We start from the raw sequence: 14,590 nt of genomic DNA on the forward strand, positions 1-14,590 counted from the left end.
GAGCTGGAAAGTATACTGTGTTGATGATTAGGAACAAATGCCTATACTGACTGACAGTACATCCCATTCTACATCCAAAACACTGCTCACTTCCTTCACCACCTTTCTGTGTTCATGTCCTGTTACCATCAGACTCCTTGTTGGTCACTGTGGAAGTGACATCCTTGTACACAACCCTCCCCATGCGACCATGAAACATTACCCTTCCCATTCTCCTCTTGACACCAAACCCACCACCTCTTTCCTAATCCTCTTGGTCAACCATATCCTGATCGGTAATTATTTCACTTTTGAAGGCCAAATCTATAAACAAATCCATGGTACTGCCATGGGTACTTGTATGGTACCATCCTATGCCAATTTATTTATAGGCCGTCTGGAGGAATCCTTCCTATCCAGTCAACAGCTAAAACCCCTTGGCTGGTTCAGATTCATTGGTGTCATTTTCAGGACCTGGTCTCATGGCAACAACCTTTGCTCTTTCTTCCATAATGTCTACACCTACTCACAAATCCACTTCACATGGTCCTCCTCTACTCAACAAGTCTCCTCCATAGATTTCTGTCTCCATGTCTCAGATGGTTCTATAAATGTGTGTGTTCATATCAAGCGCACCAAAAAACCTCCTTTTTGACAGCTACCACCTGTTCCGTGTTAAAAAATCTCTTCCTTACAGACTCACAACCTGTGGACACCGCATCTGCAGTTGAAAGTAGGAGTTGTCAAAATATACCAATAACCTTACCACAGCCTTTACTGGCAGACTTCTGGGATTGGGCCATGGTTGAATGGTTTGTATCAAGCTCATTCACAAACACAAACTGGGCTATTTCCTTCTCTAACACCAGTAAAGCAGTTAACTAGCATCTTACCAGCATTACTCTCTTCACTCAGTATCACCTTAGCCTTGAAAAACTCAACCACATCCTTCACCAGGCCTTTGACTACCTCTTGTCATGCCCCGAGATGAAGGATATCCTACCCCACATCCTACCTATATCACCAAACTATTGTTCCACCACCCACCCAACATACAGAATATCCTTATCCATCCCAATCCAATCCTGCTGCCAATCCTGCAATCCATGGGTCATTCCCTTGTGGATGACCCAAGTGCAAAACCTATCCCTCACAATTGATCACCATCTTCTACCACAGTCTTCTCACAGGCATTTCTTACCCTATAAAAGGAAGGGCCACTTATGGAAGTAGCTATGCTACAATTACTGTGCAGCATTTTTTTGTAGCCAAGACAGGTAACCAATTGTCTACTGCCATGAATGGCCACTGCCAAAATGTAGCTAACTTGAAACTTGACCATTCAGTTGCCATACATGTGGAATACAGCAACATAAATTACTTCAGCAGTTACTTCACATGTGTTCCATTTGAATACTCCCTCCCAGCACGTTTCTGTTTTTGGCTCTCCAGTATTTCCTGTGTGTTCTCTCTCTCTCTCTCTCTCTCTCTCTCTCTCTCTCTCTCTCTCTCTTTCCCCCCCTTTTTACCCCTCATCCCTTCTCTCCCCTCTCCCTCTTGGTCTTCACCTTCCTCTCTTCCCCCTTTTCTATATTTCTTATAAGCTCTGCCCCATCGAAACTCCTTCTGTCATGTTGTGCAGCTGCTGAGTCATCTGCCTTTCCCACACCTGCCTTGCACTACTCTGCTACCTTCCCACTGCCTTAGCATCCTTCCTACCCACTCCCCATGTCCAACAGTCCAGGTAACTGCACTCAATAAATGGCAATCAATAAATAATCTGTGTTAGTGCAGCTGAGGTAGTGTGCATTTGAGTGTTTTTGTATTTGATTGTGTGTACTTTCTACTAAAAAGAGAACCAAAGCTTAAAAGTTAGTGAATACTGTTTTCAGTTACATGTGTCTCTGTGCTACATGTCGGTCTGCTATAGGTGAGAACTTGCTTTTCCTTTATTTCATGTATAACAACAGAAATCTGAATACTGGTATTGTTCATCCAGAATGTTAGTGAAGAACAATGGAACCAAAGTTAACAGTGATGGTCTTCTAAGATAATTGGCTTTTGCTAAAGAAGAGAGATTTGATGCTTTTTTTTTAACACCAACAAACAAAGAGCATACTTACATAAGTATGTGTGACTGGAGCACCACATTTTGAATTAGGACATAACATACTGTCCATAAGACATGCTTCTTCAATGTCTTTACACTTTAAACATGAGCATGTAAAGTAATACGTTTGCTGCAGTTCTGCTTGTCTGTCACTTGCATAATTTAACGTATCAATGTAAGCAATAAACACCTGTAAAAGAAGAATAGCATACAACATATGACATGCCTTTCCCTTATTTTAAGTATAATGACTGAAATTTGAATACTGGTACTGTGCATCCAGAAGCACATGAAAGTATTAACCATCTCAGGCAATTTTAAACTTACATAAGAATATGAAGATACAAGCCATTTTACATACATAAAAGTGATTTCAGAATCTTTGCTATCAGAAGAAACTATACTATTTTATTCACAAATGTCTTGACCGCATTTGGTAGATATGTTACAGTTACCCAGTTTCGATTGTAATGTGTCTTCGTCAGAAGTAGAAATTTATAAAAAATGAAAATGAAAAATTATTATAACCTCTTCAAACCCAAGCAAAATTTGTCTATTATTTAAAATACTTTTTGATTAGGGTATAGAATATGGATGTCATAAATGAACATTGTAATGGTAGTTTTTTGTTATATCTCATCCGGGTGGAGATTTACCTATGTCCAGCTGGCTGGACACTGGGTCTCAATGTGACTATTCGTGATATATGGTCATGAAACTGATAACACAAAATTGTGTTTTTAATTGTTATTTAACATACATTATTTACAGAGTATTAGAAAATAAACACAAGAAAAGCAGTTACAGCTATCAGTAATCCTGAAATTGTTGTAGCGCATCACAATCAGTTTTCAGTTGTGGAAGACAAAGAAACATTTTCTCTCATTGGTGATACACAGATATACTTGGCATTCAGAGCATATGAACTTGGTTTTAGTTTAGCAGCCCTTGTTACAGCATCTCATCCATTTATTTTTGTCTATAATTGGGCACAAAGGCAAATGTCTACTTTCACTTTTTCTAACATCTCTGTATGGCAATTGAATGACCTTTGTGCATTTCCTAGGAACTACTTCATGAGATTCCGATTCAGAGTCTGAAGAGTAAATGTCCTGTCATGCTGCAGTTGCAGCTGAACTCATGGATTCACCAATATAAATCTTAAAATCCTTAAATCCATGACTGATTTCCTGCTAGCACCTAGTGCCAGCTGATCCTTTCTGTACTCAATCCACGAGATCACAATCACCAAGTCAATGGCATGGAAGAAGACTCTTACAGGCCACTTCTTTGTGCGTGTGGATATTCTAAAGTAAGAAATCATTCTGTCATGTAGATCCACACCTCCCATTGATTTGTTGTAATCACAGATACATTTGGGTTGAGGTGCTCCAATGAATTCTTTTGCTTTTCTGTCCCACCTTTCTACTATAATAGTGGGAGAAGCACCAGAGACAGTAGATACTACCATAACTGAACAATTATCAATCCACTTCAAAACGGAAATGTTCTCATCTTCTTTGACAAACTCATCAAAGGAACCTCTAACTCTCTTCATCAGTTCCTTGTCTCCAGTGAGTTCTGATCTGAGACCAGATGGAATATGGCTAGAAAAATAGTTCCTACTGTATATATTTGCCTTTCCAGTATGTATTATAGTAGAGGAATGGATGTGAAGTAGTGATCAAACTACAAAACATGCTCACTGTGAACCATACTCTCTACCAGCTTCTTCACCACAGAACCTCCCAAACCGAGATCTGGCTCCGGTTGCCCAGATGGCCAAGTGGTAAACAAAGAAGTCAAGTACCATTGAGTCAGCAGTTCACAAAATTCTTCAAACTGACTGCATTTGACTTATTCTTTACATACTGTCTAAGAGATGTTTTGCCACGGAAAGGAATCATTTACTCATTTATTGAAAGGTATGTAAAAGCTGACAATGACAATCATTTTCTCCTAACACTGTCAATGACTGGTTGCACTTTTCATAATTTATTATTTGCCTTGATTTCATCCGAAACTCTCAGATTATTTACAAAGTGCAAGTAGTTCCTCAATCTGAACATAAAATTCCTTGGAATTACAGTTACAGCAGGGACCCTCAATCTGCCGCAAAAATACATTCTCAATATTGGTAGTTTCATACAACCTGGTATTATGGGTGCACCCACCGGCTTATTAATTTCAGTAGCTGTTACATTTAGAGGAAGTTGGTTACTCTGAAGGACCTTTATGTTTGTCAGCTCAGCAATGATATGCCACATGTAACTTCCAAAATATTGTTCAAAATATCTTAGTGATGTCCACAGTTCCCTGCCTCCCACTGATCACTCCTTCTTGGCAATATTGGCTGTTCGATCAATAACAGATCCTTTTTTCTGCAGCATTTGTCTAGGTATGACCTTTGATTTACCAACAGCCCCTTTTCTCATAGCTGATGTGCTTGGACACAGATTCCTCTCTTCAGTTTCATCTTGGAACAAGAAAGTTGAAGTTAAAAATCTTGATTTATTCATAAAACATTACAAATTCAATATTTTTTCCTATCTTCAGTACTTTTTGAATATGTATCTCAGAAGGTATCTACTGTAGCAAATGAAAGAATGGTGTAAAGTTTAAGTTTACCAGTTCAGATGAACTTCAGGTGTACACAAGCTGTATTTGCAGTACTGTCAAAATCTTCCTCATCTGAAAAGTCCCCTATGTCACTCACATCACTGCCCTCTTCTACTACTATTAGCAGTTCTCTTTCGATTTCAGCTTCTGTGAGTGGTTCATTCATGCCTGTGTTAATTCGGAAGAAATAAATGTTGTGAACTTCTAAACCTAATTAAAAATTAATATTTGTGGGAGACTTACTGTGATTCCCAATGAAAAGTTAATTTCATAATCTCACAAAGTAATAAGAATCACAGACATATTTTATAGTAGGTACTGTGGTCAGAGAAATAAGTCAGTGATCAAAAATGAACAAAGCTGTGACCATCTCTATCCAGTTATCTGGACTTCATTGTTTACTCTTGTAAATAATGAAGAAGTAATGGCATTAGGTTACTCCATAGACTGTAACATAATTTGAGGATCTATTTACAACTACAATAAAGAGTAACAGAAAACTGGGTATGACATTTGTGTTTACATTCCTTTCTCGGAGTCATTGCAAAGAGATCACCAAAAGTGGCTGCCATGACACAGTGAGTCGAACATCTCAGTGTAGCCAACAGTAGAAACCAAATATCACTGACAAAAAAATTCTGGAGGCAGCTAAAATGTCCAATGTACTGGACACATGGTTACAGTGTTGAAAAAACTGTAATTTCACTTAAAGCAAAATAGAGAAGTAACATCCAGCTAGCTGGATGCAAGGACTGAAGAGAATAAAGTATAAACAGTTATAAAAATACTGAAAAGTGCAAGCTATAGAGCAAAATAAAAATATACTCAGTATGAAAATAACATGCCATATTGTCATAAAGCATTCATTGTGGTCACTTGAAATCAACTGTCATGTCTGCTCATGCATAATACCTTAAAACTAGAACAGTTATTTTCATAGATGACGCATGAACATACTGGCTTACAGGCACAAGAAGAGCAAAGTGAAAAATTATTTATGTTAAAAAAATAGCATAATAATTTTTTAATTAGAATCAACCACAGTTTAGAGTATTGAAAGAAACATAGATAAATAGGAATCACACATTTGATAAGATGAAATGAAAATACTTTTGGATTACAATAATTACAGAGCACAGAATTTTTTTTTTTTTTTAATGGAGATGTGGTCAAGACATTTGTAGATAAAATAGCATATTTCAAATAGATTGCATATTCCAGTTTGACAATATCAGATTTTATTGGTGAAGAAAATATATCATAAGCTTTGTGTTTCACATACTCCACAGTGGAAGAAATCAATAGCTATGATGTTTTGTAGTGGTAAGGACCCAAATGCTGTGCTCAATCAGACTGTCCTTCAATCAGGACTACACATTCAACTGTGCAGTCATATGAAAGACAGTCAGATGTCATTACTTCACTATGCACCATGAGAACATTTGGCTTATTTTCAGATCCCATGTTACCAGACATATTTGCAACATACTAAAACACTCAGCACCAAAATTCGAATTATACTGTCTTCTGATTTTTTGAAAGTTCTTTAAAATAATGCTCACAGTTTGCTAGCAGTTTAAGAAAGAATCTGGATCTTCTTAATTTACTTAATCTTTCTTGCGTATTATTGCAATTTTTGTTAGTTCCTGAGGTAGTATAATAATATTTCACAATGGGCTTGTTAGTTCATATTCCTTCAGTTATGAAAACCTGTTGTAAAATATCTCATACTGTATAAAGGCGGAACATTAGCAATGCCAACAGATAACATCACAGCAGCAGATGGTGGAAGTCATGGGTGTATCTATAGGGATGCAATTTTTTTAAAAAAGGCAATTAGTTAAGAGCTTTCTTGATGCAATGTATTATTTAAGCTGTTGTTGCAAGGCATTTCCTCCTCACAAATATTCTTCAGACTGATAATGTGCTCATGAATCAATCTAAACATATGTTATATCTATAAAATATTTTTTTTTTATGGTAATTCCAGATGGAAGCTCCACTGCCTGTCATTATTCTGAAGATCAGTGGCACTTTTTGACAACTGGGTCACTGAATCCTTCTGCCTGTCAGTTTACTGATAATTTGAGTTTTTGAGCCCATTCTCTTTCTGAACATCCTAAAATGTGTCAAGTGTGTTTGTTACCAACAAGTTTAATAGATATTTTCAACATTCATGCGTTCCTAAAGTCTTTCTTGCATTTAGTTTTCAAATAATACTTTTAAAAGTGCTTTGCAGTGTTTGTCATTTAACTTTGAACTGGCTTACACAGTACAATTTGGTATTTTTCATATTTACAAATCACTGTGCAAGGTGAAATTAATGATGGGAAAAATCCAAGGACTGAATAGGGACTGAATTCTGGACCTTTTGGTTTGTAGCCTGGCACTTCCCCATGGAGCCTCCAAGCCACACAGTCTCGATAGACAATCCTTGAGTCCGGATGCAATTTCATTGTCATTCCATTTAATTTTTCTAACTACTGAATTTCCCATTCTAGGCAATTAAACACTTCCTTAACACTTAAGTCTGTCTCACAGATTAGGTTTCTGTCAGCATAAGGCTTTAACTGACATTGGGTTCTAAGTATTAAGACAACGTCTGCTTATTTTCAGGAATGTTACAAACTCTAGCACTTATTAGTGAATGCTTTGGCAGCTGCTTACTGATATGCCATATCCTCATCTGTTGGGGCATTTCAAGACCTGCACTGTTTTCAGTTAAGGGATTTTCAGTGACTCACAGTTATCACTTACTGACATCAGTTTATCACATTATCAGTACCATCAATAACACACAGCTATTTTTTGCCTGCGGCAGATAATAGAGGACTAAGAAACCAAACTGTTTTCAGTTAAGCCTGATGAGTGTATGTTGCTCTCAGGACACAAAATATGCCATACTTTGCTGAAACAATGACTTTAATACATGATTTAACTTATTGATATTACTTATTTATTGCACTTTCTAAAAATTAGCTATGGTTATAGCAAAAAAAAAAATGTATTAAAACTGCATGAGACAGATTACAAACTAGCTGCACAGTTAAAAACGCCAAAGGTGGGACACTTATTTCATTTTTTGTGGGCCTATGACTGTATTTTGAAATAAGTAAAAATACCACAGGCAGCCTTAGAGGGAACCATTTCTGATGTGTCAGTGCAGGTGTGTTTGTGCTACTGGGTCCCTATTCCCCAGTTTTCAGAGACTATTTGATAATATATTAATTGAACATCGAGATAAAAAAGGAAATATATTTATTTTTATTTATTTATTTATGGTGTGTGTGTTCCATTGATCCATATATGCGAGCAAGGCACTTGGATGTGGAACGACTCAATGCATGAAATATAAATATCAATCCATAAAATATAATATATTGAATGTAAATATCAATACACAGAATATAAATACTAATGTGTACAACAACAAGCCAAATCAAGATTTAATAGGCTGACCCTGTGCAGATATGGGATAAGGGCCAGAAAAAAAGAAGAATAAGACAGATGTACAGAACAACAATAACTATGCATCAGCAGTAATCAAGTTTATAAACAGTGGTGTGTTCTGCAGTAGTTTTTCTTTGCCACCTTAGAGTAAAAAACTTATTGCCATGGACTATTACCAGATTTGTTCAATTCTGTGCATAAAGTGTCTTATAAAACGTTTCATTTGCTACTGCTAAAGAATTGTTCCAAAGTATTAAATGGGGTATCAAGCAGGCACTTCTTTAAATTATTAATAAACAAATATATACCATTTCTTGTGCTTTGGGAGTCAACTGAAAATTTTGAGACCAGAGTACTTGACCCATTTTGTTTCAGCTCAGAGTTGAGATTGTCTTTCCTTGTAGGGTTATGGTCATGATGTTGGCAATTTATTTTGAACTGGGATGCCCCACATAATTTGAAATGCACTTTTCTGCATTATGATCTATTTTAAAAAATTATGCTGGCACGTTTCTCCAAAATATTATGCTGTAACAGATTACTGAATGAAAATAGCCCAGATATGCTGTATGAGATAACGCAGCCACCAATGTGGGAGATCACTTTTATAGTAAGTGTTGCTGATGACAACAGTTTTAGTGTCTGGAGAACATGATATTCTCAGTTCAGCCTAATATCTACTTGAAAACCAAGAAATTTAGAAAAGTGCACTTGATTTATTAACTGGTCATTACACTTCTGCTTTGTGTGGAAATGAATGGAATGAGTATTTGTAAGATAAATTGAAAGGAAGCTGGTGGTGAACCATGCCAGAGCTTCCTCAAGTATGTCCTTAACATCAAATCCCACTTCAACAACTGATGTATTATGTACCACGATGCTTGTGCCATCAGCAACAAAGCAACAAACGATGTTCTTTTTGACAGAACAAGTCATTCACATATATTAGGAACAGCAGGAGAGAGAGGATAAGTGTGTGTGTGTGTGTGTGTGTGTGTGTGTGTGTGTGTGTGTGTGTGTGTGTGTGTGTGTGTTTTAGGACAGTGCAATGTGCACTGTGACAGGCATCTTCTCAGAGACCCCATGTATAAATAACTCAGAGATGATACAAGGCCATGATAATGAGACATATGGGCTCTACTGAAGGAGTCTTGAATACAATGCCACACAGCCAAGAGGATCATTCTCCCAGATTCACCTGCATCAAAGTCATAGAAGTGCCCAAGGTACCCAAGGAAGCATACTCATTAAGATCCGTAGTTTATAGAATTAATTCGCCAACACACTTGCAGGTGCAATATCTAACCAATAGACGAGACATTCATGTGCCAGACACAGACATGTTCAAAACTTCATGCATTTGTTGAGTTCTTAAATCATCTCTTAAATTCATATCACCCACACATTTCAAAGTGTGCTTTAATGACTCGTTCTTGTCGTCACCAACATACCAGCACAAAATAACAATTTTCTGGACAAACTGTCACCGTGACAACCAGAAACAATGTGAAAACACTGGGGAAGGACAACAGGAAATTTCTGATTTATCATACAAGCAAGGCATAAGTGAAAGAGTGAGAAAGATTTAACAGAAGCAAAAACAGAAATTTTCTACAAACTAGTAAGGACGCAACCAATAAACTTTATATGTTACGAGTCTACAAGCTCACTTGAAAATGGGAACTGGTCTTTACTGATACACTTTGCAGTATGGTCATTACATATAGCTGATATAGAGCAATGTATCAAAACTGATGAAACATTTAAACAAGTGTAGCAGTTTCATACAATTTAGATAATCCCATGTTTTAGCCCTGCAGCCTCCTACCACCAAGGAGGTCATGAGATAACAAAATAACTGACTACCAAAATCTGTAAGGATGTGTTGCTAGTGATCAGCAGCCAATCAGGCAATTATTCTTGAAGAGTTATAACATTATTTACTTTACACTAAAATGGGCATAAAGCACTGACAGACTCTTGGAAGTCCCTGGAAAATGAGTAAGTAACACTACACTGTGATGGCAGCTTCCACTAAAATATACAATAAAAACTGAAATCAAAAGCTCTGAGAAAAAAGGACTTTAAGTGCCTCCCCTTTTGATCCTATCACTAACTCAACACATGGGATGCCACGATGACTCTGTCATAGGACAACTGGAGGTATGGAGAGCCAATAGTACATATACAAATGCAACATCCTACAAGTAATCACCTTGATGAAAGCTGGCTGTAATAGTAACAGAAATATTGGCATCATGATTCAATCACATGGCTAAAAATATTTTACTGAAAGGGAGTCTGGGCAGAAATTCGTACACTTATTTGGGATACTTACTTTATTCCAATCTGGAGAAGGAATATCCTCCACTGCTCTAATGTATATTTTTGTTCCATCAAAAACTGCTACTGCATTTGGACAACATGAGTGGTCAATAACAGATGCACCCAGATAAATACCAGTTCCAATGCCATGCATTTCAGGATCTAAAATACTGAAACCATTTATACACATCTACAAAGAAAAAAAAAAAGACATTATGTTCCACTAATATTCACGAACACACATTTTTACTGATTTTAAAATAAACTGCTATACCTTTAATACATCATATTAATAACATGAACAATTATATTTATACAATGGCACTGAAAATGAGAGTGTGGAGAGGCAGAGATGAGTTACAGGCCTTCATAATTGTAAATAATATTTTTCAATGTTTTCCTTATCGGAATTAGTTCCTGGATATGTATGCAACACAGTTTTTCTTAAGAAACTCAGTGGATGCGCCATCTCTCTTGACAAATACAACTTAAACCAAGTCTTTAATATATTATTTAAATCACAACTTTCTGACAGTTCATACTGTTTATCTGAGCTCTAAATTAGTAGAATAAATTAATATAATGATGGAAATGCCTGGATATAATATAGACAACGACACGGTGAAAGACAGTATGTTTTTGTGGCTGAGAGGTCAGCATCCCCGAGTGCAAGAAAAACGAAATAAGACTGATCCTTCTTGGTAGTGGTAGGTAATGATTTGCCTTTGCTGACCCCGTTCCACAGCCCTGTACTCTCGCTAGATGAAGTATAGTAATTAACATCTTTATGTGCCTCTTGGCTACTCATTGCCTCAGTTATACAGTGAATGGTGCTCTTATGATGCCATTATTTAATGGAACAAATACTACATGTTTTTCTACATAACACAATGCTAAAAGTAATTACAATAAAATATGTTACATTTCATTAGATGTCAGTCTGCTTGCTTACATGATGTTACCAAACAATCAGATTAGTACAGCTGAGGTCTACACAGACTAATGTGAAAGATATCTATAATTGGCAAGAAAATATATACTCATTAAACTACACTCATGCTCATAAATCAAGGATAACTGCAGAATGTGGCACTATACAAAACTAGCGCTAATAGCATAGGCGCATAGGAAACACACACGATACAGATCTATAAGTCCATGGTATTGGTGATAAGTTGAGGAAACTGTCACGAAACACATGTGCTACAAAACGCCACTGTTTCCTGCACATGTACCCCGACATCAATATGGGATATGATCACCACGCACGTGTACACAGGCCGCACAATGGGTTGGCATGCTCTGGATCAGGTGGTCGACTAGCTGCTGGGGTATAGACACCCATTCTTGCGCCAGTGCCTGTCGGAGCTCCTGAAGTGTCGTAGGGGTTTGAAGACATGCAGCGGTATGGCGACCGAGAGCATCCCAGACGTGCTCAATAGGGTTTAGGTCTGGAGAACAGGCAGGCCACTCCATTCGCCTGATATCTTCCGTTTCAAGGTACTCCTCCACGATGGCAGCTCAGTGGGGTCGTGCATCATCATCCATCAGGAGGAAGGTGGGACCCATTGCACCCCTGAAAATTCGGACATACTGGTGCAAAATGACATCCTGATATACCTGACCTGTTACAGTTCCTCTGTCAAAGACATGCAGGGGTGTACGTGCACCAATTATAATCCTACCCCACACCATCAAACTACGACCTCCATACAGGCCCCTTTCAAGGACATTAAGGGGTTGGTATATGGTTCCTGGTTCACGCCAGATGAAAACCTGACGAGAATCACTGTTCAGACTATATCTGGACTCATCTGTGAACATAAGCTGGGACCACTGTTCCAATGACCATGTTCTTGACACCAGGCTTTACGGGCTCTCCTGCGACCAGCGGTCAGTGGAATGCACCTTGCAGGTCCCCAGGCAAATAAACCATGTCTGTTCAGTCGTCTGTAGAATCTGTGTCTGGAGACAACTGTTCCAGTGGCTGCGGTAAGGTCCTGAGAAAGGCTACCTGCAGTACTCCGTGGCCATCTGAGGGCACTGATGGTGAGATATTGGTCTTCTTGTGGTATTGTACACCGTGGACGTCCTGTACTGTAGTGCCTGGACACATTTCCTGTCTGCTGGAATCGTTGCCATAATCTTGAGATCACACTTTGTGGCACACGGAGGGCCTGTGCTATGACCTGCTGTGTTTGACCAGCCTACAGTCACCCTAGTATTCTACTGCTCGTAACGTCATCAATATATGTTCTTTGAGCCATTTTCAACACACAGCCACCATTAGCACATCTGAAAACGTCTGCACATTTACTTGCTGCACCGTAATCTGACATTCACCAACACACCTCTGCATATGTGGACTGCTGCCAGCGCCACTGTGTGACGACCGCAGGTCAAATGCACCGCATGGTCATACCCCTAGGTGATTTAAACCAGCAAACCGCCCACTACAGCATTGTTTCACCATGTATCAGCATTATTCTTAATTTATGAGCATGAGTGTAGTTTAGTTTACAAATCTGTACCATACCTATAATTAAGGCTTGCAAAAAAAACTGCATATAGTTTGAATATTAGCAACAAATTCTTAATTTTAAAGAAAGCTAAAATGGCCATGAAAGCGGTACATTAATTCAACTCTATTATATTCAAGCAGTGGAGATGCAATAACAACACCAATTAACAATATCACTGAATAATTTTAAGGCTATTACCTTTCATTAAACCCATACCACTCTATAAAGTTCTTTATTCTATACAGCCTTTTAAACAGCTAATGAGAAAGGAAAATTCTAACTAGAACTAATCGACCTGACCTAATGGGTAACACAGCTTCATCTCACCCTTCCATATATTCCCATGAGTTCGGCATGATTTGGCAAGTTGGCTGCTCCTATATAGTCAAGAAGAACACCACAGATAGATGCAAAATGCTGCATTCTCTGGTCATCCTTCTTTATGTCAGGATAATCTAAAATCAGAGAAAAGGAAAGAATGAGAAGACTGCCTTTACATACCAATATAGCTGCAGTCCCTTGGAAATACTTTGTAAGAGTATTTTCAGTTAACTTCAGCGTCACAGAAATAGCTCTGCCCCTTACAGCTATGGACTACGAAACTGAATTCGTATAGTATTTGTGATATTCATATTTTTTATCACCATGTAGACACATACTATAATTACTTCAAATATCATTTTTTTAATAAATTTCTGCGACTATTTCCACCAACAATTAAGTTTCAGAGTTAGGCGAAACATCTTGTCAGGATACCTCTTTACATATCGCACCAAATCTTTTTAAGTTTCTCAGCAATACTTTATGGTTGGCAAATGCCAATGAGTATATTACATCTTACTACCAATTTAGGAGCTATTAATTTCTTGAGCTAAAGTGTCTTCATAGCGAAGAAACTGCTAATTCTTGGTATCTTTAAACTGCAAAGTGACACCAGAAGCTACAAGCAATAATTTCATGATTATGTTGGGTTTATTAAGTCATTTTCTATGTCCCTACCATTTATTTCTGAAATTCATATAAGTTCTCACACCTCTCAGATGACCAGATGTGTAAAGACCTGAAATAGTACACCTAGCTCACAAAGACAAGGAAAACTTCCGTCAGAACCCTTAACTACTTAATGTTCATCACTATACAATTTTTAACCCTGCCTCAGTCCCAAAATAAATTAAAATTTTAAGAATGGAAAATCCAGGATGGAATGTAACAATATTATGAGAAGGAAAGTTGCTACTCACTATATAGCGGAGATGCTGAGTCGCAGATAGGCACAACAAAAAGATTTTCATACTTAAAGCTTTTGGCCAATGGCCTTTGTCAACAATACACGCACATATGTACACACACACTCATGCAAACACAACTCTCACACATGACTGGAGTCTCAGGCAACTGAAACCACACTGCAAGCAGCAGCACCAGTGCATGATGGGAGTGGCGACTGGGTGGGGGAAAGGAGGAGGCTGGGGTGGGGAGAGGGAGGGATAGTATGGTGGGGATGGCAGACAGTGAAGTGCTGGAGGTTGGGCGGCAGGCAGGGAAGAGGTTGGGGGGGGGGGGGGGGGGTTGGGGAAGTAGCAGA

The 14,590-nt window shown here is 38.1% G+C and overlaps 1 protein-coding gene across 4 annotated transcripts in view; it reads right to left on the bottom strand.

Annotated features, from left to right (window-relative positions):
- The window catches only part of LOC126470232 (histone-lysine N-methyltransferase SMYD3), a 234,589-nt gene that overhangs the window by 36,069 nt on the left and 183,930 nt on the right, over positions 1-14,590 (bottom strand). For all 4 annotated transcript variants that reach the window (XM_050097926.1, XM_050097927.1, XM_050097925.1 and 1 more), the window contains exons 4-6: positions 13,333-13,460; positions 10,497-10,673; positions 2,103-2,279 (exon numbers count right to left, since the gene is read on the bottom strand). In XM_050097926.1, coding sequence (XP_049953883.1) covers positions 2,103-2,279; positions 10,497-10,673; positions 13,333-13,460 — 482 coding nt within the window. The remainder of the gene's footprint in view (positions 1-2,102; positions 2,280-10,496; positions 10,674-13,332; positions 13,461-14,590) is intronic.

This window comes from Schistocerca serialis, chromosome 3 (genome assembly GCF_023864345.2).
Source record: "Schistocerca serialis cubense isolate TAMUIC-IGC-003099 chromosome 3, iqSchSeri2.2, whole genome shotgun sequence".
NCBI classification, from domain to species: Eukaryota; Metazoa; Arthropoda; class Insecta; order Orthoptera; family Acrididae; genus Schistocerca; species Schistocerca serialis.